Raw genomic sequence first — 25,713 nt, forward strand, 5'->3', positions numbered from 1 at the left:
ATCTTAATTGTAAGAAAGTGACAGACAAAATGCTAAAAAGGCAGAGTAAACTTAAAAGTGTGTCACCCTGCATTTTTGGTGAGCCAGTTGTTATATACCGGCACCCGCCTGCCACCTGCTGAAATTAGCTGAAGCGCCGCTCCCATCCCTCCCAACAAATCAGGCCCCAATCTGAAATGGCTTTGCTCTCCTGACAGCTCTTAGCAATAAAACTCCTTCCCTCCCCTGCTCTGCTCAAGACCTAATTAAGCACAACCTCAGGGAGAAAATGAAAAACCTGTCACATCTGAGCGTCTCTTCCTGGAAAAGAAAAACACCCAGTTGCTGACTAAATCAAAATATTTTTTTCTCTTTCCATTCTTTTTGGCATGAAGAGACTCAAAAGTCCAGAGAAAAGCCAGAGAGGGGAGCCTGTTGATCAAGCTCCCAGCCACAGGGAAGTATCCCCAAACTGGCAAAGTGTTCAACAAAAGTCTACAGAAAAGGAAAAGTGAGGATGCTGCCTTGTCTTCTCGCTCTTCAGTTGATGCGCCATTTTAGAGATGTACCCTCTGTTCCAGGAGGCTCTTCTGTTCATCAAGGCCAATCCTTCTTCAGACTCCCTTCCAGACACCATCTCACATTATTTGATATGCCATCTCCCCCCCTCCATGCCTTTGCTCAGGCTGTCTCCCATGCCTTCATCACCTTCACCTCTTAAAATCCCTAGCTTCCTTCAAGGATCAGCCCAGATGCCAATTTCTTTAGGAAGCCTTTCCTGATCCCTCTAGTTGTCAGTATTCTGCTTCTCTGTAAATTATCTTGTATGTACTTTTCTGTTTACATACTATCTCCCCCAGTAGAATGTAAGACCCTTGAGGTCAACACATGCTTTCTTTTTTAGCTTTGTGGTACTAGCACCTGGGACCCTACCTAATACAACACAGGTACTTAATAAATAATTGCTGAACTGAAATGAACTGAAAGTCTTTCTTTAGATGGGTCTTCCCCAAGATCAAATTGTTGTCAGGAGTAGCGAGAGGTATAAGGAGATATCCTGCAGCCACATTTGATGATAAAATGACAGGTACAGTCCAGCTCTACTGTTGTTGTTCAGTCAATTCAGTCATGGCCAACTCTTCATGACCCCATATGGTGTTTTCTTGGCAAAGATACTGAAGTAGTTTGCCATTTCCTTCTCCAGTGGATTAAGGCAAACACAGGTTAAGTGACTTGCCCAAGGTCACACAGTTAGTAAGGGTCTGGGCCAGGATTTGAACTCAGGTCTTCCTGACTCCAGGCACAGTGCTCTGTCCACTGAGACACTAGCTGCCTCCTTCAGCTCTACTAGACAACCACAATAACTTATGTTAGATTGAGGCATGGAGACAAGGTAGGTAAACTGATTCATCCACCACGAGCACACCCGAAGACCACAGCCACAAGAAATCCTGGGATGGGCCATGTCATTGTAGACCTCAGAGTCAGGTTAAAACATCAGAAACCATCAAATCCAACCCTCACATTTTACAGATAAGGAATCTGAAAGATGAACTGAAGTGAATTGGACAAGTGTCCAAAGTCACTGGGGAAACTGAGGCTCAGGGAGATTACTTAGTTTGCTCACAGCTAGTAAGGAGATGAAGCAGGATCTAGCCTGGCCCTCCTGCCTCCATCCAACACACGATCGGCTACATCACCCTGCCTCTCCATCTGTAAAATCAAAGGGCTGTATTTTATGAACTCCGATGTCCGTTCCAACGCTGACATTCAGTAACTCAATGATCCCATCTGCTGCCAAAGGCAACATTTAATTCTCTGCAGCAGCAGCAGCTTCAAATCACCTAGGAGCCGTCTGCTAGCACTTCTCTTGTCTTGGGCATATAAAAAGAAAGCTGACCTGCTCTGGGGGGAGGAGGGAAGGTCTTGCCTCTGACCCTTGAAATACTAAAAACAAAGTGCAAGGTCCTTCACCAAGAGCCTCTCCCAAACAATCTGCATTCAAATCCACACTAGCCTTCCTCATCTAGGTTCTCTGGGAGCCCTTTCTGTTCACCATTCACCTAGGGAAATAATGCCACACTCTCTAAACTCAAGTGCTAACTGAATAATTCGACAAGCAACTGGGACACTGTATTTATGGCAGCTCTCTAGTACCAAAATTAAATCCTCCTGGATGAGTTCATATTTGGGAGCTGGTGCTAATTACATCTGCCCCTTCTAGGGACCAAGGCAGGCTCTGACAAAGCTCTGTGAACTCAGATGAAGGGTATTTCCTAAAGCCCCCTGAACACTGTGTACAGCCACACATAGCAGGGCCCACAAAGCACTTTAATGAGGTCAGAAATTCTCTTCTCTGTTCCAGGATCCTTCATATCTAACTTCAGACACTATCTCATTGGTAAGTTCATCAATAAAGAAGACTCCTGGTGCAAAAACTCCCACCACCAATGCAGATCAACAACTTTCTTGCAATCTTTGGGGCAAGATTTGAACCTATGTCTTCATGACTCCAGAGGCTTCCCTTTTATCCATAACACCATAATGTCTTATAAATAGAATCACAGACTCAGAACTGAAAGGGATCTTGCAGGCCATCTAATCTATTCCCTCATTTTATAAATGAGGAAGCTAAGACCAGAGATGTTAAGAAATTTGCCCATGGTTACCAAAGTCATAAGGGGCAGAGCTGGGATTTACATCCAAGTCTTCTCTTCAGATGCCAAATCCAGAGCTCTTTTGAGTGCCCCACTCTGCTTCTCTGGGTAGATCTCTGTCTCTGTCCATCCCTGTCTGTCTGTCTGTCTCTCTCTCTTTCTTCTCTCTCTCTGTCTTTATTTCTGTCTCTGTTTTTCTCTGCCACCTTCTCTATTTCTGTCTTTTTATGTGTCTATCTTTTATCTATAGCTCTCTTTCTGTCTGTTTCTCTGTGTCTGTGTCACACACAAACATACACACACACACACACTCACATGCACATTCACACACATGTTTGCACACAGTTCACAGAGTCACTCAGCAGCAGACAAGGACCCACACGGGATGATTTTCTATCAGAGCCTCAGTTGATTCACAGACTGCCTGGACCCTGAATATAGTGTTTGTGAACCAGAGGCCAAAGAAGCAAACCCCCTACAGAACACTAATAAGGGAGAGAGCACACAGCCAACCAGAACCCTTGCTCAACTCAAATCCTCATTCTAACCTTTTGATCCAAACTCCATCCCTGCCAAAAATTTATAACCCTTGGTAAACAGGCAAGGGAATCTGACCAACCCAGGATCTTGTCACTGTTCTGATTCCTTGGTCTAGCCCAAAGCGGGGCATGACTGTGGCTGGGAATAAGGTAAGCAGGGGTCTGGATAATTCATAGTAAAATGAGTAGCTCCTGGATAATAAAGAATTGACCAGAAGCATTCCCAGGACAAACATTCAGAAGAGTGACAAAATACCTCCCTACCAGTTAATCCATTCAATTTTGGGAATCACTGTCCTGATTAGTAAATGAATTAGTGAACTCACCTACCCCACCATATCTAGCTACCTTCAGATCATGATTCACAATCCATCCAGTCATTCCCTGGAACATCTGGACCTAACCAGCAGAAGTATCTCACTTCCTGCTCAGCCACCACTTCTGTACTGCTCATTCACATTCATACCCCTTCCTATCTTTTGCTCTTGCCCAGTGAATAAGCGAATCAATGGTTACTAGGAAGAATATAACAATCTATTGTCCCCTTGCTCTGCTCATGATCCCGGTGACTGCCTAGATCAATAGTTCACAGCCTTTTGTGTTCATGTCATGGACCCATTTAGCAGTCTGGTGAAATCTACAGACCCTTTCTCAGAATATCTTTAAATGCATAAAATAAAATGCATAGGATTACTAAGGAAATCAATTCTATTGAAATACAGTTATCAAAATATTTTTTAAAAAAATAAATTCACAGACCCCAAGTTAAGACCTTTCCTGGCCACCGCTTTATATATTGTAATCCTTTATATATTGTAATCCTCAGTTAGAATGAAAGTCTGTTGAAGTCAGAAACTGGCTGATACCTCTTAGGTGCTTAATAAATGCTTGTTGATTGACTGAATGAGTGAATCAAATGGCTGAGGTCATTGCTTCTGGGTAAACCTGGATAAGAATCTACCCCCTGCCCCACCTCAGCACAACCTCTGAACCCACCTTTGGCTGATCCTACATTGTTCTAACCCAGGAATAACTGTTTCTCACTACCTATAGAGCAATCATAAGGAAAATAGTTCACCCACTTCCTCAACTATTCCAGCCTCATGTGAAGAATCAGATGTCCTGGTATCTAAAGGGTCAAAGCTTCAGACTCTATCAATGCATGTACACATCCACTTTCTCTTCCAGAGATCATTCAGTTCTAAGCAGGAATTTAGACATTTGAATCCCACATTTACAAGTCCCTAACCCTTTGAAACCCCCCTCCCCCAATGAGTCCAGATCCTTCTTCCTCCACCCCTTTGACAGCCCCTCCCCCTCAATGAGTCCAGGTCCTCCTTCCTCCAGACCCCTATGAGGGCAGTGTTTCCCCTCGAAGGCCCTACCTCTTGCAGAGAGCTTCTTGGTATTGATGATCTTAGCTGCATACTCATGTCCAGTGCAAAGTTTGACACAACGTCGTACAACTGAGAAAGCCCCCCTGGGAAAGAAAAACAAGGTGGGGGTGGGAGAGGAGGTAGAGAGAAAAGGAAAGGAAGGAAGGAAAAAAGAGACAGAAAAAGAAAGTAGGTTAATCTCTCATTAAGAGACACTCAGACATGCCTCAGCACCCCATGGCACCCCTCAATATCAGGTCAGTTTTGAGGAGAGCCTAAGAAGAGACACCAAGCAGTGGAGAAAATCAAAGAATCAGGAGGATTTTGCACAAGGAGTATAAATGCATCAAACAAGAGAAAAGGTGCCTTCACAGCAGTTCAGGGGGTACCAAGAGTTCATGCCCACAGAGTACTGACCACCAAGCCTAGGAGCCTGGCATGCCCAGAACCTCAGCTTCTCTGAGAGACCTTGTCATTTACTAGTGAATCAATAAGAATTTACTAATGACCTGCCAAGCATTAGGAATATAGAAGTAACACACAGGCCCTGACCTACTTGGGAAGATTATGTGACCTAATGGAAAAAGCATTGAATTGAGAGTTAAGAGACCAGGTTCAAAGTATATTCTGCCACTGTCTCTGAGGCTGACTTTGGACAAGTCACCAAGCTTCTCTGGGCCTCAGTTTCCCCATTGTGTAAAATCAAGGGGATGAACTAGCTAACCTCTAAGGTCCCTCAGAACTCTGACATTCTATGATTCTGAGACACACACACACACACACACATACACACACACAAATAATGAACAATACAAAATAGCATATAACTTGTATTGTGTGCTACAGACATACTAGAGTAACAGCTTGGCATAGTAGACAGAATGCTCAAGCTGAAGTAAGGAAGCTTAGGGTTCAACGTGCTAACTGTATGACGCTGGGCAAATCACAAAATCTCTCTAAGATTCATTTTACTCATCTGTAAAATCAGAGAAATAATGAAATACAAGGGCCAAATAAGAATTTTCTTTATCTTTAAAGCACCGTAAAAGCATTTGGTTATTGTGTGTGTGTGTGTATGTGTGTGTGTTCGTCTTTTATTGCCAAAGAGGACCATGTCATCAGAGAAATAATGACATGACTTGTACTTGACTTTGTTTTGAGTGAGGGAGGGCTGTTAGTATTATTATGTAAGAGAGTTCAGAAAAGGGACAGTGAGGGCTATTGTAGTCAGGAAAGATTTTATAGAGATAGAACTTGAATAGAGCCTTGAAGGCTGGAAAGATTTTTGGAATAAGAGGAGTCAGGGACAGATGAGGTTCTTAGAAGCCCCAAACTACACTTCTAACCATCCCAAAATACTGGTTCAAATACTGGTTCACTTAAGAAAATGTCTGAGTCCTAACTGGGACAAGAACAGCTAGGTGAGGCAGTGGATGGAACAATGGGTTTGGAGTCAGGAAGACCCATCTTCCTTAGGTCAAATACAGTCTTAGATACTTACCCAGCTGTGTGACCCTGGGTTAGTCACTTAACCCAGTTGGCCTCAGTTTCCTCATCTGTAAAATGAACTGGAGAAGGAAATGGCAAACCATTTCAGTACCTTTGCCAAGAAAACCCCAAATGGGGTCATGAAAAGTCACGACTGAAACAACCAACAACAAAATAACTGAGACAACTGAAGAAATGAAAAGCACCAACCAGGGGTTTGGGGCCCTCTGGCAGGCACCCCCAAATCCCCCTACTCTCACTTAAAGGCCTGAAGACCCCACAGTGATCTTCCCCCATCCCATCTTGAATCTCTCCTACTCTGAGAGTTGCAACCAGTATGAATACAAAAACACCTCTCCCTGCAAAAAGCTTCCAAAACATCAGCCCCTGCCTTCAAAAAGCTCATATCCTCGAGGGGGCTGGGGCTGATAAGGATACATCAATCAATCAGCAAGCCCCTACTAGGTACTCAGACCTTTACTAGACACTGAAAATGGAAAAATGAACAATCCCTACCCTCAGGAATCTTATGTTCTCTTGTGAAGGGAATGAGGACAAGAGGTACAGCATTAACGACCAAGGAGAACAGCCAAGACTCTTCAGCAGGAGGGGGCAGCTGGAGGGGAGGAAGAAGAACATTCCAGGTGGGACGGGGACCAGGTGGTAAGGTCAGTGTCCCATGCAGGGAACAGCAAGTAGGTATTTTGGCTAGAAGGGAAGTAACGTGCTATGAACCTGGAAAGGTACACTGGAGCCAGACCAGGAAAGGTTTTATATGTCAAACCCAAGGCCTCTTTTAGAGGCAAGTGGAGTCACTCCAGGTTCTTAGATAGATGAGAGACAACCCTAAAAAGGTTTCTATCTTTCTAAGACTAGGGCTAAGGCCAGGTAACTACTTTATAAAGACCCCCTCCCACCCCTAGGGGAGGTAGTTCTGAAGAGGAAGAGGTCAGAGGACAGGACCTCAATTTGGCAAATCCTAAACTTCCTAGATCTTACCTAGCTAGACTCTAAGGCTATGGAAATCTTCCATTCGATAACCCTCAATCCAACCTAAAGATAGAACTGTATTCAGACACATATAATCAAACTAGTGTGTCCAAAGGAAAGTCAAAAGTATCTCAGACTCAGATTCCTCAACTGTAAAAATGAGGATAATTATATCAGTAGTACTCACAAGTCCATCATGAAATGAAAATGAGATAAGTAAGCAGTGAGTGGGATAGGACAAAATGGGGAAGCTGGTGACCATCTTAGTTCACTGCTCCCAACAGTCAAATTCAGTCAATAATAAATAATAAATAAGCATTTAAGGGAATCTAGAGGTCATCTAGTAAGTTAACCTTATTTTACAGATATGGGAAACTGGGACCCAGAGGGGTAAAATGACTCATCCAAGGTCACACGGATAAGTCTTCAGACTCCATCACCTACTGGTTGTAGACGACTTCTCCTTTCATCCAGTCAAATGAGGGGGTTGGACTCTGAGGCTCCTTTACATCTCTAAATTTCTAAATTCTTCCAACTCCAATCTGTGAGACTATGGATTAAACCTGGTCCAGATACTGCAGTCACTAGAGGGCAGCCAAAAGTCAGGGCAGATGGACAATCAGCCGCACATTTTGTAGAGAACCAAGGGTTCCAGGTTAGTACCAGTTCAACTGAACAGAAGGGTAGTTTGGGAACATAATTCTGAAAGATGAGGCAAAGTCAGGACTCCATGGAAGGGGGGAGGCATACCAGGGAATGTCAAGGTAAATAAAGAGAAAAGTCATGCCCATCATATGGGGACACAGTCAGGAAGTAGAAAATCTAATTCAATTCCATTCAACAAATACTTATTAGGTATTTACCATGTACAAGGTCTTGTGCTAGTGTTGAGACTACAAAAACTGAAAATGTTAGGGTCTCTGCCCTCAGGGTGCTTCCAGTCCAACTGGTGAGGAAACAATATGAAAACAAATGGGCTTAACTCAAGGTACAGTGTGATTTGGAACAAAGGAGAGGCTCAGAGTGGTCTAGTAAAATTTGAGGAGAAAAAGATTACTTTTAGTGTGAGGACAAGTTCCAGGTTGAGGATAAAGAAAGGCTTACTGGAGGAGGAAACACCTGAGTTGTCTTGGAAGGAAGGAAGGAAGGAAGGAAGGAAGGAAGGAAGGAAGGAAGGAAGGAAGGAAGCTACTATGTGCCAGATACAGTGCTCAGCACTTTTACAACTATTATTTCCTTTGATCCTCACAACAACCTTAGGAGGCAAGTGCTATTATTACCCCCATTTTACAGTTGAGGAAACTAAGGCAAACTGAGGGTAAGTACTTGCCTAGGGTAACACAGCTAGTAAGTATGAGGTCAATTTGAACCCAGGTCTTTGTGATTCCAGACTCAGCACTCAACAGACCATACCACCTAACTGCTTATATAATGTCAGACTTTTTCATTGTGTTGGCTAGTTTGGCTGATATGTTTTTATTTTTCTCTCTTTTTTATTCTCTGCTATAAGAGATAGCTTTCTGGGAAAGAAGGGAGGAAAGATATATTTGGAAATCTGTTGTTGTTCAGTCATTTCTGTCATGTTCAACTATTTGTGACCCTATTTTGAGGTTTTCTTGGCAAAGACACTAGAGAGGTTTGTCATTTCCTTCTCCAGTTCATTTTACAGATGAAGAGCTGAGGGTTGACTTGCCCAGGGTCACACAGCTAGGAAGTGTCTGAGGCCAGATTTGAACTCAGTCTTCCTGACTGAACTGAGTCTTCCTGATTCCAAACCCAGTGCTCTATCCACTTTGCCACCTAGCTGATTTGGGAATTTAGATGACAGAAAAACAAATGATGTCAATACAAACTTATCTTAAAAATACAGTGATTACAGGAAGATACTGTCAAATCAAAACACAAAGGACTAAGGGGATGGTAAGGAGAAGAGAGAGAGCAAAGACTTTGGATGAACCAGGTCCAGCTCCAGCAACGCTTTTATTATGAAAGAACAAGGCATGTGGTCATGTTTAGCCTAGAGTGAAGCACTGAATTGAATAAACCTGAGTCAGATTCCAGTAAGCTGTCTACAATACTAATAACCTAACTGGAAATCCCCTTTGAGGCATGTGAAAGAGCACCTGTTGGCATCACTCTGTCCATCTGCCCATCTGTCTGTCTTTTCAACCTCAGGCATGCCCTGTCTGGGCCAAGAACCAAAGGCAGCTCATACGTAGCACAGCACATGACTCTTCACAAGCAGAGAAGGATTAGTCTGGCATGAACTCTGACCCACAAACTTCCATCAGGCATCCACTGGGTACCACAAAATAAGCAGGAGACATAGACTGGGCACAGGGTGCTTAGAATCTAACTGGTTATTGTTATTATTTGTCCTTCTTTCTGGAAGAGGACCCTGACATTAGAAAGGTGATGCCATGACTTGCCAAGTGAATTGAATTTAAGTGAGGCAGGGCTATACAAAGTCACAGCCTCATTTTCTTCTCCAGAGCCTTCTGGGTCTAGTGGCAAGATATACATCAGGATATTGGGAGATGGCCCCATCTAAGTACCAAATAAAGATTTGGATACATGAGAAAAGCCTAGAATAATGCAGCAAACTGGGGACATGTCCCCTACAGAAGGGAAAACTGAGGTTGGGGGAAGGAAGAGACAAGACAGTAGGGTTCAAGTATTTTAAAGACTGCAGAAAAAGAATTAGGCTTGTTGGTGGTGGTTCTGGTTTGGCAAAAACCTCAGGAGGTAATGAGTTCTCCCTCAGAGCTGAGGCAGGAGGACCACTCGTTGCAGAGGTTATAGAAATGTTTCTAGTTTAAAAACTTGGTTGGACTAGATGGTCTCTAAAGTCTCTTCCAATTATGACATTCAAAAAAGGGGGCACATAATGAAGTGTCTGGTTGGCAATTCTATAGGAAACCCCTACCCCCTCTCCCTGCTAAACATCTGGAATCTGCCGACATCATTAACACCCAAATCTAATGATCTTTCTTCATTCTTCTTATTTATTTGACCCTTTTGCAGCGTTTGACAATAGTGACCACCTCTCCTACTCAATACTCTCTCCTCTCTGGGTTTTTGTGATACAGTTTCTGTCTTGATTCTCCTTCAATTAAACCTTCTACCTCTTTTGCTGGATCATCGTATGAAGCATATGCTCATGCTGCTTAACTGTGGCTTAACACTAAAGCTCTGTCCTGAGCCCTCTTCCCTCCTCTCTTCTCCCTATGTTCCCCTTCAGTGACCTCATCAGTCCCCACGAATTTAACTGTCATCTCTATACTGATGACTTCCAAATACATGTATTTCTAATCCTACTGTCTCTCCTGAGCCCTTGTCTCACGTCACCAACTAGTTATCTCATAATCATCTCAAATTCAATATGTTGAAAACTGAACTCATTATCTTTCCCCCAATCCTTTCTTCCCAGCTTCCCTATTATTTAGTGTCAAGGGTAGTCAGAAAGGTTTCAGTCTTGGTATCATCTTCCACCCCTCTTACTCATTACGCATATCCAATCAGTCATCCAATCTTATCCTTCCTATTCCACCATATATCCCATATACATCCCTTTCTCTCCACTTATACAACCACCATCCCTTCTCACCTAGATTATTCCAATATCCTGTTAATTAGCCTACTTGCCTCAAGTCTCTCCCCACTTCAATCCATTCTCCATAGAGCTGACAAAGTGACTTTCTTGAACTATAGTTATCATCCCATGCTCAAGTAAATTCCAGTGGCTGCTTATTATTTCCACGATGAAATATAAAGTTCTTTGGCATCTAAATTTCTTCACAACCCAGCTCTTCTTATCCTCTCATCTCCTCTACACACTCAACTGACTACTTGCATAATGACCTACTTCCTATTCTTCACACACAACACTCCATTTCTCATCTCAGTATCTTTTCCCTAGCTGTCCCATGTGTGGAATGCTCTTCTGTTTCACATCTGCCTTTGGAATCTCTAGCTTCCTTCAGGATTCAACTCAAATGCCTTTACAGGAAATCTTTCTTTCTTGGTTAGAGACTGAGTCAGCTCTTAGAGCCTTCTTCACTAATTTTACTTTCCATCTACTCTGTATGTATTTTATGTGTATCTCTGCATGTTGTTTACCCCATTAGAACATGAGTTCCTTGATTTCAGGAACTGTTTTTGCCTTTCTTTATCTCTCCACTGATTTGCTACCAGCTTGACTAAGACCTGTATCATCTCTTGTCTGGGCTACTGCAACAGTCTCCTAATTGGTTTATCCCACTTCAAGTCTCTTCCCATTCCAATCCATCTTCTACACAATAACCACTGGAAAAGGGGATGGGTGGTTAGGAATTAGGAAAAGTTTCACTGGGGAGGTGTCATCTGAGTTGAGCTTTGAAAGAAATAAGGATTCTAAGAAACAAGGATGGAGAGTGCCTTCTAGGCATGGGGAATGATTTGTACAGATGCACCAAGTTGGTATAGGGTGTGGGATAGGTATATGCTATAGGTTATGGGATTGGATGTAGAGCTCAGAAAAGACCTGGTGTTCTGGTTTGGTTGGAACAAAGAGGGAGAAAAGGAGTAGCATGAAATGAGGATAGAGAGGCAGGCTGGAGTCTGATTATAGCACTATACAAATGCTAGCTGCTGCTGCTGTTTTAGTAGGTGTGTAGAGGAAGGATTACAGAAGAGATAGATTGGGAGCTAAGGAGAGTGGGTGAGAGGTGATAAAGATGTGAACTAAGGTTATAACCATGAGTATGGAGAGAAAGGAATGGATGCAAGAGATCTTTGGAAAATAAAATTGGCAAGATTTAATTATGCCCAAATATAGAGCATGAGGGAGAGGAAAGAGTCAAACACATTCTGATGGTACAAACCTAGGTACCTGGGAGGATGGTAGAACCTTCAACAGAAATAGGGAAGTGTGGAGGTGGGCGGGGGGGGGGGGGGAGGTTGGGTGGGAGGGGAGAGAAAAAATTTATTTAAGTTCTGTTGAGTTTGAGATTTTTCTCTCCTTTAAAAAGTTCCTAGATCTAAATATGTGAAACTTGGAATTCATTTAGTTCCACATCCATAGACCCTCACCTCTACAAAGAACAGATCTCTTCTTCAGAGCTGAGCTTGATCATTATAATTACGCAATATTCAAGTTTTTGTTGCTGTAATCATTGTCATTCTATCCATTTTCATCGTTGTGGTCTTTATGTAGAAGGTTTTCTTGTTTTTACTTACTTCATTTTGCATCCATTCATATAGATCTTTACATATTTATCTAGATTCTTTATACAGCCTAATATTCTACTACTTTCATATACTACCATTCCCCAATTCATCATGTATCCATTCCCTAATCAAAAGACATCAACTTTGTTTCCACTTCTTGCTACTACAAAAATGCTGTGTATCTTGGTGTATGTGAAACTTGCTTTCTATTACTGACCTCCTTGGGTATGCCTAGCAGTAGGATCGCTGATCAAAGAGAATGATATTTAATTGCTTTTTTCTCATTATTTAAAATTGTGTTGCAGGATAACTGGCAAATTCATGGCTCCATCAGTGTGCCTCTCTTTCCACAACCCTTCCAACATTGACTGCTCCCATATTTTGTCATCTTTGCCAAGTGGATGGATGTAAGATGAAACCTCAGAGTTATTTCGATTTGCATTTCTCTTATTATTAGTGATTTGGAACAATCCTTCCTATGACTATTCTTCATATAGTTTGCAATTCTTCTTTGAGAAATCATTGGGCATATCTCAAGAACTGGTTTTCATTTTGTGTTTGTATCCCTAGCACCCACTTGTCTTGCACATGGCATGCATTTATTAAACGGCTGTCGAATTGATTTGCATGATGGAGTGTTACATTCCTTCAAAATCCTCAAAGAATTAGAGTCTGGTTCTGCATATGGTACTTTAAGAGTTTGTGCTAGGGCATAAAGGAAAGTCATATAAAGGCCCAGAGATTTCCAGAACATAAAATTTCTGAGAAAAGAAAAACACATAATTCACTCTGGGGAAATGAGGGTAGCAGAAGTACTTTATGGATAATGGCAAACAGTCACTTTCTCCAGGAATATGGAAAAACAGGGAGTCTGACTATGATCATATGAAAAGAAAACAACAGTAAAACACAGCTGAACCCCAGAATAACTGGAATGAAATTTTGTTTCTGGAGAACAAAGGATGGAACACACATCCCTCATCTCAGAGGACAACTGAGAGACGAAGGGTGCAGAATACTGCCAGCGATGTCCTATTTGGTTGCCTTGCTGAACAGTTCTGTTACCTGCTTTTCTTTGGGATACACTCCCCCTCTGGCAAGGGAGGGCTTGTTGGAGGGGAAGTATATCTGCAAATAAGAAAAACAATGACAAAAGGTGCCAATAAAACAAAGGTAGGAGAAGAAAGATAGGGAATAACAAATGTTTATCATCTAAAGGCCAGGGAAAATAATTTGACTGGCCACTGATACTGGAATAAATCAGTTCGAGAAGCAGTGGAACCTGCCAAATGTATAATGGAAACTGGCTATGGTAAAACCAGCAAAAAGCCCAAATCATTACAGGATATTTGTCACAATGGTTAGCTCTTCCCCAAAGTCCCAAACTCCTTGTGCACAAACACACACATACATATATACATTCTATCCTCCTGTAGTCGTGTGCAATGGTGAGGCATCACCGGTACCTTGAACTAGGGCCTGTGACTCAATGTTCCTCCCCCAACATTGACCTTATGATGACTCCACTCAGAAGCCTCCACTCCCAAAAGCACTCAAAGGTCTTTAGCAACCCAAAATAATATCCTGCTCTGTCAGGAACACATAGGAACCCAATGACCTGCTGTAGGCCAGTGACCGCAGCCCCTGACTTGGAATAAAACATCCAGAATTCATACCATATTGGAAGAAGGAGCAAGTCACCCACAGGTGTAGGGATAGTGTTCCATGGGCAAAATGTTCTTTCTCCCAATAGCCAACAGGCATGTTGTTCTAAAGAATCTCAGCACAACCAAGGTAACCAGAACCCAGCAGTGACAACCAAACAATATATAAGACATATTCTATTAGCTTTTATAGGTAGGCTTAAAGCTGCTGGGCTCTCCTGACTATAGTTTGGGCCAGGTAGGTGGTCTCCCTTACCTACACAACAAGAATAGCTATGGCCTATGGCTGTGGCTATGGGGGTGGTCTACACATCTATAGCACCCGGGTGCTCAGGGGTACTATAAGATTAGGCATAGTGTCCATGATACATGAATGTACTCAACAATGCTGACACATTTCTGATGGTGGGCCTGTCATCTGGGAGCTGTTGGATCACTCTAGACCAGCCAGATCTTGGTGATGCCTGTCATAACTGTTGCTCATCCCACAAAGGAGGATTGAGATGGCAACTGACCTGTTTAAATGCTGAGGAGCCTCTACAGAGTTTGTCTGATGACAAGACACATCCTTGTGATAAGAAAAGTAGCTAGCAGACTTTTACTCTCTGGAGATGTCCCCATTCTGATGACATTCCAGGACTTTACAGTTTCATTGATTTGGAGCTAGAAGAGACTTCAGCAGCCACCTAGTCGAAACCCTTCTCTACAGAGAGGCCCAGAGAGAGGTCATCATCTGCCTAAAATCACACAGATAGTAGGAAATCAAGCTGGGTTTGAATCTGGGTCCTCTGGCTTCCACCCTAGAATTCTTCTCCACTGTACCAGAGGAGGCCCACATATTCGAAATCTAGGCACAGCAATCAGAGCAGGCAGCATCTCAGCTATTCATGTGCATGGGTCATTAGTAAGAGAGGCTCTAAGAAGTTGGGTAGTGAGTGGGTGTGAGGAAATGGAGGCAATGAGAGTACTTGCCTCTCAGGAGTCTGATACCACATAAGAGTAATTAGCTGTATCTTAAGAGGACTTCAGTTTTAAAAGGACTTGGATAGCTCATTCCAATCGTGAGTCTGTCAGGCACTGAGCAAGTTCAAAGGGTTTGGAAAATTAAATAACATCCATTTAAAAACAAGACTCCTTTGCTATTATCCAATCTCTAATGGGATTGATAATAATAACTGGCATTTATATGGTTCTGTAAAGTCTGCAAAGGGCTTTAACTTTTTCTTTTTCATTTAAACTTCATAACAACTGCATAAGGTACAGCTATTACCATCCTCATTTTATAGATGTGGAAACTGAGGTCCAGATCAGTAAAGTGACTTATCCATGGTCACATGGCTAGTAAACTAAAAGCTACACAGGATCATAGGAACACATATTTAAAGTTGGAAGGGATCTCAGGGGCCACTGTGTTCAACCCCTTCCTCTTACAGATGAGGAAACTGAATCACAGTAAAGTTAAACGATTTACCCATAGTCATACAGTTAAGAGTCTGAGCCTAGATATGAACTCATGTATTCCTGATTCCAAAGCCAAGATTCTTTCTACTACATGACAGTGTCTCCCTCTTCTCCACCAAATGAAATAAAATAAAATAACTGACATTTATATGACACTGTAGGATTTGCTAAGAACTTTTATGTACATTAATTTATATTGGCCTCAAGACAACCCTGTGAGATGATAATAACCCTACAGCTATTGTCCCCCTTTTACAGATGGGCAAAATGAGGATTAGAGAAGCGAAATGACTGACCCAGAATCACAAAGCAAGTATCAGGAGCAATGTGTGAATGTATCTTCTTGACTACAGATCCAGTTCTATAGCTGTGACCCACACACTGGCTTTCAATGCAATAAAATAGAACAAAAGGGGAGGAGGGGAAGGTAAGAAGGGAAATTCATCTAACTCCGTTAGCTAGCCTGGCATCCAAAATTCCTTCCTTCCTCCAGTCAGTGAGAGGCACACGGCTCGGGGCCAACCAGAGTCCCCACACTTTCCCACCAAACCCTGGCATCTGCCTGGCCCCACAGTGGGGGCAGTGACTTCTGCTCAGGCTTCACAACTGCTGCCCAGCCAGGCCCCTGAGAGTTTGTGAAAAGCCCTCTGAAGCTGGTGGCTTTTGTTGTTCATTCTCAGTTGCTCATTACAGGTTCTGTTATAGCCCCTAATTACATCCTGCCTCAGCGCCTCATGTGCTGTTGCCTTCTCCTCCACCCTGCTTCACCAGCTCCTCCGCATCATGCGACTGCTGAAAACTATGTCCATGAGCTGCTCAGATCCCACCCCACTGCTAGCCAGACGGCTCCCTCCAGACGAGGCATGGCTGGTACCCTGGCCAGTACTGATTCTGGTGATTTCTTTTTATTTTCAGAAACCTTGCAGGGAATTGGTATTTCCACTGCTGAATTTTTTCTTTAATTGGGGGTGGAGGTGGCAGAGTATATTTCTGGGGGAGATTTTACAGAATAATAATATGAGATTACATGGACAACCCAGGCCAGACCCACTGGTTAAACAGATCACTGCCAAGATGAAGGAGAAGAGAGAGGAAGATGAAAAGGGGGAGAGAGGTGTGAAGGACAGGAGGGAGGGAAAAGGGGGAAAGAGGAATGAGGAAAGAAAAGAGAAAACAAAGGATACAGAAAGAGCATGCACATGTGCATGTATGTTGAGAGAGAGAGAGGGTGGGGAGGGAAGGAGGGAGAAAAACAGACAGAAGGGACAGAGAGAGTGAAAGAAGGGAGAGAGGGAAGGAGGGAGAGAGAGATAAAGAGAGAGAGGAAAGAGAGAGTTCTTTTCTCCCTCTTCCCCAATCTCCCTCTCCTGTCCCTTTCTCTCCTCTCTTGGCAATAATAAAGAAGAAATCAGTGGCTACCTGCCCAGTGGGTTTGAGTGGGGCTGGGCACGCAGTCTTAGTCTTTTACTCTATAGAGTTTTCTTTTGGACTGGACTGGTGAACTCATTGCTATCAGAAACTCTTAATGAGGGATGCAGATTGGCACCTGCTTTGCAACTTAAAATCTTGTTTTGCCAGGGCTAGTAAGATAACTGACTTGCCCAGGGTTACCCAGATAGTATGTGTCAAAGGTAGAATTTGAGCCAAGTCTTCTTGACTTCCATGGTAGCTCTCCATTGAAACTCCAAAGATTGAACTCTGCCTTTGGTTTTGTGCAATTCAGGGACAGTTACAGTGGGCAGCAGCCATTCCTTCTTCCTCCCTACGTTCTTTCTTGTGTCTCCCCACTTCTCCCTCACCTTGCTGCCCCTTCTCTCTATCTCCTTATTTCCATCTCATTTTCTTTCTCTCTTCTCTTTCTTCTTCCCTCTTCCTTGGTCTCCCTTCTCTTCTCTCATTGTGTCTATCCTTGGTCAGCTCTTTCCTTTCTCCATTTCTATTTTCCTTCTCCCTCTTCTACCTCTTTCTTTCTCCCTGCCCCATGCCCCTCTATCCCCCTTTTCCCTCCCACTCCTCATTCATATTTTCCCTCTTCCTTTCTTCTCTCTCTCTCATTTCTCTATTCCCTTCTATCTCTCCATCCCTTTTCTCCCTTTTTGTCTTTCTGATAGGCCTTCTTCTCCACTATCTCCATTTCTCTCTATTTTCTCTTTCTTCCCCATCCCCCTTCCCTTGCCTGGCCCTGAATCTCCTTAGTGGGCTCCCAGCAGGAGTAATGCTTCAGTTGCCCCTCTCTACATACGTTGCCATGGAACCTCATGGAGCTCGACTGCTTCCCAGTTGTGTGGATGGCAGAAATGTTTAATTAAGAGAGGTCCCTCCTTCCGAAAGCTTCGATATAACCTGTTCCCCTTGGCAGCCTGCATCTAGGTATCATTGATCATGGATTTCTTCTTCAGCCACTCTCAGTTGCTGGACCTCTCAACACACCTAGTACTTATTGGTACTGAGATTCGTTCTTAATCTCTCTCCCTCTGTTCCTCCCTCGTCTTCCTTGTCTTTCTTTTTTTTTTTTTCCAACTAATTTTTCTTTTTTTTCTTTTTTTTATTATTTTTTAATGTTTAACAATCACTGCCATATAATTGAGATTTTATCCCCCCCGCACCTACCCCCACTACCCCCCTCCCTCCCCACGACTGCATACAATTCTGTATAGATTCTACATATACTTTCCTATTGAGTATATTTTCACTATAGTCATGCTATGTAGTCAGACTAAAATAAATGAAAGAAATCGTATAACAAATCAGAACATGATTCACAAACACATACACATACACAAACATGATCTGCTACATTTTGTGAGTGACTTCCATATTTCTTTCTCTGAGTGTGGAAGGCATTTTGCCTTGAGAACCACCTTTGGGATTTTTTTTTTTTATAACAAGTTTTTGCGTTATTACAAAATTCCAAGTCTACCAGAAAAAACTCTCGCACACTGTGGTCGTTGCTGTGCACAAAGTTCTCCTGGTTCTGCTCCTTTCACTCAGCATCAGGTCATATAAGTCCTTCCAGGCCTCTCTGAAGTCTTCTTGTTCATCATTTCTTATGGCACAATAGTACTCCATTACATTCATATACCATAATTTATTCAGCCATTCCCCAATTGATGGACATCCCCTTGACTTCCAGTTTTTGGCAACTACATAGAGTGCTGCTATAAATATTTTTGTACATATGGGACCCTTTCCCATTTTTATGATCTCTTGGGGATATAGTCCTAGTAGCGATATTGCTGGGTCAAAGGGTATGCACATTTTTGTGGCCCTTTGGGCATAGTTCCAAATTGCTCTCCAGAATGGTTAGATGCGCTCACAGCTCCACCAACAATGAATTAGTGTTCCAATTCTCCCACATCCTCTCCAGCATTTATCATTTTCTTGTTCTGTCATGTTTGCCAATCTTATAGGTGTGATGTGGTACCTCAGAGTTGTTTTGATTTGCATCTCTCTAATCAATAGTGATTTAGAGCATTTTTTCATATGATTATAGATATCTTTAATTTCTTCCTCTGAAAATTGCCTGTTCATATCCTTTGACCATTTATCAATTGGGGAATGACTTGTATGATTATACATTTGAGTCAGTTCTCTATATATTCTAGAAATGAGGCCTTTATCCCCGAGCTTAGCTGTAAAAATTCTTTCCCAATTTACTACATCCCTCCGGATTTTGGTTGCATTGGGTTTGGTTGTGCAAAAACTTCTCAGTTTAATGTAATCAAAGGTATCCATTTTGCATTTCATAATGCTTTCTATCTCTCCTTTAGTAAAGAATTCTTCCCTTCTCCATAGATCTGATAAATACACTATTCCTTGCTTCTCCAGTTTATTCATGGTATCAATCTTTATACCTAAATCATGTACCCATTTGGACTTTATTCTTGTGTATGGTGTCAGGTATGGGTCTATGCCTAATTTCCGCCACACTGTTATCCAGTTTTCCCAGCAATTTTTGTCAAACAATGAGTTCTTATCCCAGAAGCTGGGGTCCTTGGGTTTATCAAACAGAAGGTTGCTATATTCCTTGCCTACTGCATCTTGAGTGCCAAGTATATTCCACTTGTCTACCTCTCTGTTTCTTAGCCAATACCAAGTGGTTTTGATAATTGCTGCTTTATAGTACAGTTTGAGGTCTGGTAGCGCTAGGCCACCTTCCCAAGCATTTCTTTTCAGTAGTCCCTTTGATATTCTGGACCTTTTGTTTTTCCAAATGAATTTTGATATTATTTTATCCAGCTCTAGAAAGTAATTGTCTGATAGTTTAATTGGTATGGCACTAAATAAGTATATTAATTTGGGTAGAATTGTCATTTTTATTATATTAGCCAGGCCTACCCATGAGCAACTAATGTTTTTCCACTTACTTAAATCTGACTTTATTTGTGCAAAAAGTGTCTTGTAATTGTGTTCATATAATCCCTGGGTTTGTTTTGGCAGGTAAACTCCTAAGTATTTTATACTGTCTACCCTAGCTTTAAATGGGATTTCTCTTTCTATCTCTTGCTGTTGGACTTTGTTGCTAATATATAGGAACGCAGAAGATTTGTGTGGGTTTATTTTGTAACCTGCAACTTTGCCAAAGCTGTTTATTAATTCAAGTAATTTTTTACTTGAATCTCTGGGATTCTCTAGGTAAATCATCATATCATCTGCAAAGAGTGATAACTTAGTTTCTTCTTTGGCTATTCTTATTCCTTGAATATCTTTATCTTGTCTAATTGCTACAGCTAGCATTTCTAGTACCATAATAGTGGTGATAATGGACAACCTTGTTTCACACCTGATCTTATTGGGAATGCATCTAGCTTATCCCCATTGCATATAATGCTTGCTGAAGGTTTTAGATAGATACTGCTTATTATTTTATGGAAAGTTCCCTTTATTCCTACGTTCTCCAGTGTTTTTAGTAGGAATGGGTGTTGTATTTTGTCAAAAGCTTTTTCTGCATCTATTGAGATAATCATGTGGTTTTTGTTAGCTTTGTTGTTGATGTGATCGATAATGCTAATAGTTTTCCTAATATTGAACCAGCCCTGTAGTCCTGGTATGAATCCTACCTGATCATAATGTATTAATCTCGTGATAAGATTCTGTATTCGTTTTGCTAAAATCTTATTTAAAATTTTTGCATCTATATCTTCCTTGTCTTTCTCTCCTCTCCTCCCCTTTCCTCTGTCTCCCCTCCCCCACTTCTAACCCCTTCTTTCCCTCCCCCTTTTGTCTCTCTCCCCCTACCCCCTACATCTCCCCCTCTTCCTTCTATCTCTCTCTCCATCTGATTGTGCTCTGAACTCTTAGTGTTTACTATTCAGTTATGCAGTATCACAAATGCTATTAGCTGTCAGAGGACAGATGAGACCACATGCAGGTCTGGCTACACAGTCATTAAACAGATATGGCTGCTGAACAAGATATCTATCGAATGCTGCTTTACCCCTGTGCTTTCTTCCATCAGAAAATAAAGCACAAATGCTGAAAATGAAGTCGGGAAGACCTGATGTTAAATCCCACCTCAGGCATTTATTAGCTATGTGACTTAGCTTCTCTGTGCCTCAATTTTTGCATCTCTAAAATGGAACTAATAATAGCATCAAACTCACAAGGTTGTGAAGATCAAATGAGGTAATGTCTACAAAGGAATCCATAAACCTTAAGAGGACTATATAAATATCAGCTATTAAGACTATAGATTTAAAGCTTGACAAGACCTCCAAGACTAGTTTACCCAATCCTCCATTTTACAGATAAAGAAACTAAGGATGACTTGCCCAAGGTCACAAATGTCATAAATGCCACAGAAAGGACTGGAGCTGGGTGATACAGTGGATAGAGCATCGGCCCTGGAGTCAGGAGGACTTGAGTTCAAATCCGACCTCAGACACTTGATACTTACTAGCTGTGTGACCCTGGGCAAATCACTTAAACCTTGCAAAAAAGGTGGAGGGACTTGAACCCAGATCCTCTGACTCCACAATTCATGTTTTTTCCCCTATAAACTCTGCCCCTACTATTGCTGTCCTAATTTTTATGTGACTGTGGGTTTATTGGAAGGAGGAGAAGCAGTGCTGCAGAGTAGACAGAAGACTGACCTTACACTCTGGATGACCTGGGTGTAAGAGTTGCCTGATAGATGTGTGACCCTTAACAAAAATATGGCCTAGGTACTCTATAAGTGTAAATCACAGGACAGTTATCAGTCTGAATAGATAAAGGCAGTTTCCACCTCATCAGAAGCTCCCCATCTCAGTGAAATCACACATCTATATAAAAAGGGTGGGAAGAAGAAGGAAAGGCAATATGGCATAGTGGATTGAGTATGGTCTTTAAGTCAGGAAGGCCCGGGTTCAAGTCCTTGAACCTGGTTACACATATACAAGCTGTGTAACCATGGACAAGTTGCTTATTTTCCCCAGTGCCCTCTACTAAGACTAAATGTTGCTCATGAGTGGCCAAGCTGCACTGGCAGAGGAAGTTTCCATGCTGGAAATTCTTTACATTAAGAAATCACAGGCCTAAGCCCCTCCCTCAAAAAATAAAAAAAAACCATTGGGAGTGAGAATGGGAGAATTAGATGTGCTGAAGCAGGATATAAAAACCAAGATATGATCCCTAGAGTGAGGGAGAGATCTAAAAATTAAACCCTTGTATGTAACAGTCCAGCAGAGGCTCTGAGCTATCACTCTGCCACATTTGACCCAGCTTCTCACAAAATAAATCCCTATAGATCATGAGAGACAGAATTTTATGATATTAAAAAGATGTATCTTTATTTTTTAAAAAAATACCCCAATAAGAAGATGAGTAGTACAAGTATTTTCTCCAATGCACCAATGAGGAAACAGACTCAGAGAGAGAAAGGAACTTGTTCAAGGTCATACAGCTAGTAAGTGGCAGGACCGTGACTTCAATCTTTCTACCTCCCCAACATTGCTCCCATCTGTCCCCTTCTCTCACTCCCACAGTCCCATCACCTCTCCCCGGATGAGGAGGCAATAACCTCCTCAATGATTTCCCCATTTCCAGCCTCCTCCATTAGCAACCCATCCTCCACACAGCTTCCAAATGACATTCTGAAAACACAGTTCTGACCATGCCTCCCACCTCCAACTTACTCAGCAATTTTAATGCCTCCCTATTGCCTCAAGGGTAAGGTACAAAACCCACAGTCTGACATTTGAGACCCTTCATAATCTGGTTCCCTAGATACATTTCATCTCCTATCTCCATGACTTTGCACAAATCATCCTTCAAGTCTAAAATGAAACGCCTTTCTCATTGCTGGCTCTAAGAATCCCTAGCTTCCTTCCAGACATAACTCAGGTGCCACTTCCTTCATGTTACGTGAGGCTTTTCCTGATTCAGCTACTTATTAAAGGAGAAGGGGATATGCTAAGTGCCAGGCACTATGCTGAGTGCTTTTTACAATTATCTCATTTGATCTTTACAACAACCCTGTAAAGGTAGGTGCTACTCTAATCCCCATTTTACAACTGAAGAAATTGAGGCAAGTAGATATGAAGTGACTTACTCATGGTCACACAGTTTGTGTTTGTCCTTTGTTCTCAAAGAGGACCATGTCATCAGGGAGATGATGACATAACTTGCAGTTGATTTGAGGGAGGGAGGGCTGTGCAAGGTCACCAGCCTCACTTTCTCCTCCAGAGCCATCTGGGTCCAGTGGCCAGATATTCATCAGGACTGGTTCATGGAGCTAGAACGTGTCTAAGGTTATATATATATATATATATATAGAGAGAGAGAGAGAGATAGATAGATAGATAGATAGATAGATAGATATAGATATAGATATATAGATATAGATATATATAGATATATATATCTGATCTCTGGTCTTCCTGACTTCAGGCTCAGCGCTCTAACCACTATACCACCAGTTGACTGTTAAACCTTTCAGTCTCTGAAAATTACTTTGTATAATCTTATAAATTTTGCATCTACTTATCTGTGCACATATGTATCCTTCCAATTTAATACAAATTCCTTAAGGACAAGGACTATTGGGGGGAGAAGGACACAGACTCTGCATACCCCAGCATATTGTAAAGTGCCTTGTATGTAGTGAATGCTTAATATATATATATATCTAGAATTATTGAAAAAAACCAACCTTCGAAGCCCAAAGTAGATCAAGCCTCCTTGAGAAAAACTATCTTCTTTTATACAATAGAGGGAATTGTCAGATTCTAGTCACGTTATAACATATGGCTAAGTCTGCTCATTGCCATGATGAGCCCAAGTGGGCTCTGATGTAGGCCGAGGATGCTGAAATGGCTGTCAGAGCTCCTGGTTTTTCCTCAGAAGTGCACCTCTGAAGAACTGTGTTCCATTCTAGGTACCAGAGTTTGTGGAGAGGCATATTTCAACTCGATATAAGTAAAACAGTAGACCCGAAATTTGTGCCACATAAAAAAAAAAAGAAATTCCTCACAATTGGAACTGTCCAAAAGGCTTCTTTGGGATGGAGAGTTCACTATGACTGGAGATCATCAGAAGGGGTCAGGAGTTTTGTAGAGGGTATTCCAGCTCAGGTATAGGCTGGATTAGATTCTAACTCTAGAATCTTTCAACTCAGAGATTCTAGCACTCCATAATGTTTAGCACTCCTTTCACTCCTTGCCTGGTATGCCCCAGGGAGCTGCTGGCCTTGCCTAGTCCCACATCTGCAAGGAACGCACAGAAAAACTCAAATCAAATTGTTAATATTTTCCAATAGCCACAGTGTGGGACAAAAGAACTAGGCTTACTGCTTACAGAAGAGGAAAACTGAGGCAACGTTCTAAAGGTCCTAACATCAGCTTTTTGCCAGGCAGTGTGCTTGGTGCTGAAGAAACAAAGAAAAAAATTAAACAGTTCCTTCCCTGAGGGAGCTTACATTTTTATCAGAAAATATAGTATGTACATCTATAAGTACATCTGGGATAAGTGAAGAATTAATATAATTGGGTATTTTGAGAGGAAAAGAGACTTAGAGGGATCATGAAAGGAACAAGACTTTCAAGGAAGATCAGGTTTCTCTGAGGCAAAAGTGAAGAGGGAGAACATTGCAGACCTGGAGGACCATTATTCCAATAGCATGGAGACAGGGGATGGAAAATCATATAAAGAAGAGAAAAAAAATCTAGTCTGTGCCACAGAACATGGAAAGAGGAATGATATACAGTAAGTCTGAAAATGTAAACTTGAGGCAACATGGAGAGCCTTAAAAGTCAAAATAAAGGAATGTGTATTTAACTCAGAGGCAATAGGGAGCCACAGGAATTTATTGAATAGGGGAGTGACATGGTGAGATCTATGCCAAATTAAATCACTTTGTATATATTATACTTTTATACTTTTTATACTTTATACTTTGTATATATTAAATCACTTTGTATATTGTGAACCTGGGAGAGTGAGAGAATGGTGGTATCTTCAGTGGAGATAGGATACTTAGAGGAAAGAGGAGGTTTGAGGGAAAAGATGATGAGTTCCATTTTGGACATGTTGAGTTTGAGATGTCTCCGGGATGTCCAGTTTGAAATGTCCAGTGAGTAGCTGGAGATTCATGACTGGAGCTCAAAGGAGAGACTGAGGCTAGATACACAGATCTATTGACAATTAAATCCATGGGAGCTGATGAGGTCATTGAGAAAGACTGTAGAGATGGAAAAGAAGAAGGCAGAGCTTTGGGGTACAGCCTGTTAAGAAAGATGACACAGAAGATGAGCCAGAAAACTAAGAAAGAGCTGTCCGACAGAGAGAGTGAAATTCCAGAGAAAGTAATGTGATAAAACCTCATATAAAGCATATCCCGGATAACTGAGTGGTCAAAGTCCTCAAATACAGCAAAAAGATTTGTAAAAATGAGAACTGAGAAAAAGACCATCAGATTTGGTGGTTAAGAAATCACTGTTAACATTAGAGAAAGCAGTTTCTTTGAGTGATGAGGTCAACAGCCAGACTGCAAAGGACTGAGAAGTGAGTGAGAGGAGAAAAAGAAAAGGCAATGAGTGTAAACAATTCTTCCGAGTAGTTTGGTTGAGAAAGGGAAGAAAGATACAGAATTATAGTTTGATAATATGGTACGGTCTAATGAAAATTTTTTAAGTATAGGGGAGCCTTGGATATATTTGATGGCAGTAAGAAAGGCACTAGTCGATAATGATTGAAAACTGGTGGGGAGGCAATCTTTTGGAGAGGACAACACAGGATGGGATCAAGAGCCCATGCAAATGGGCTTGACTTTAGGGGGCACCTCATTATCAGAGACTAAAAGGAAAGAGCAGAGAATTCAGAATGATGCCAAGGGCATGTGACATGAAGAAAAGGGAAGAAGAGTGAGCCACTG

General features: G+C 41.9%; 1 protein-coding gene across 8 annotated transcripts in view; it reads right to left on the reverse strand.

The window, feature by feature from the left end:
- Positions 1 to 25,713, reverse strand: part of CAMK2B (calcium/calmodulin dependent protein kinase II beta) — a 304,019-nt gene that overhangs the window by 209,630 nt on the left and 68,676 nt on the right. For all 8 annotated transcript variants that reach the window (XM_072633743.1, XM_072633738.1, XM_072633739.1 and 5 more), the window contains exon 2: positions 4,561 to 4,655. In XM_072633743.1, coding sequence (XP_072489844.1) covers positions 4,561 to 4,655 — 95 coding nt within the window. The remainder of the gene's footprint in view (positions 1 to 4,560; positions 4,656 to 25,713) is intronic.

This window comes from Notamacropus eugenii, chromosome 1 (genome assembly GCF_028372415.1).
Source record: "Notamacropus eugenii isolate mMacEug1 chromosome 1, mMacEug1.pri_v2, whole genome shotgun sequence".
In the NCBI taxonomy this organism is placed as follows: Eukaryota; Metazoa; Chordata; class Mammalia; order Diprotodontia; family Macropodidae; genus Notamacropus; species Notamacropus eugenii.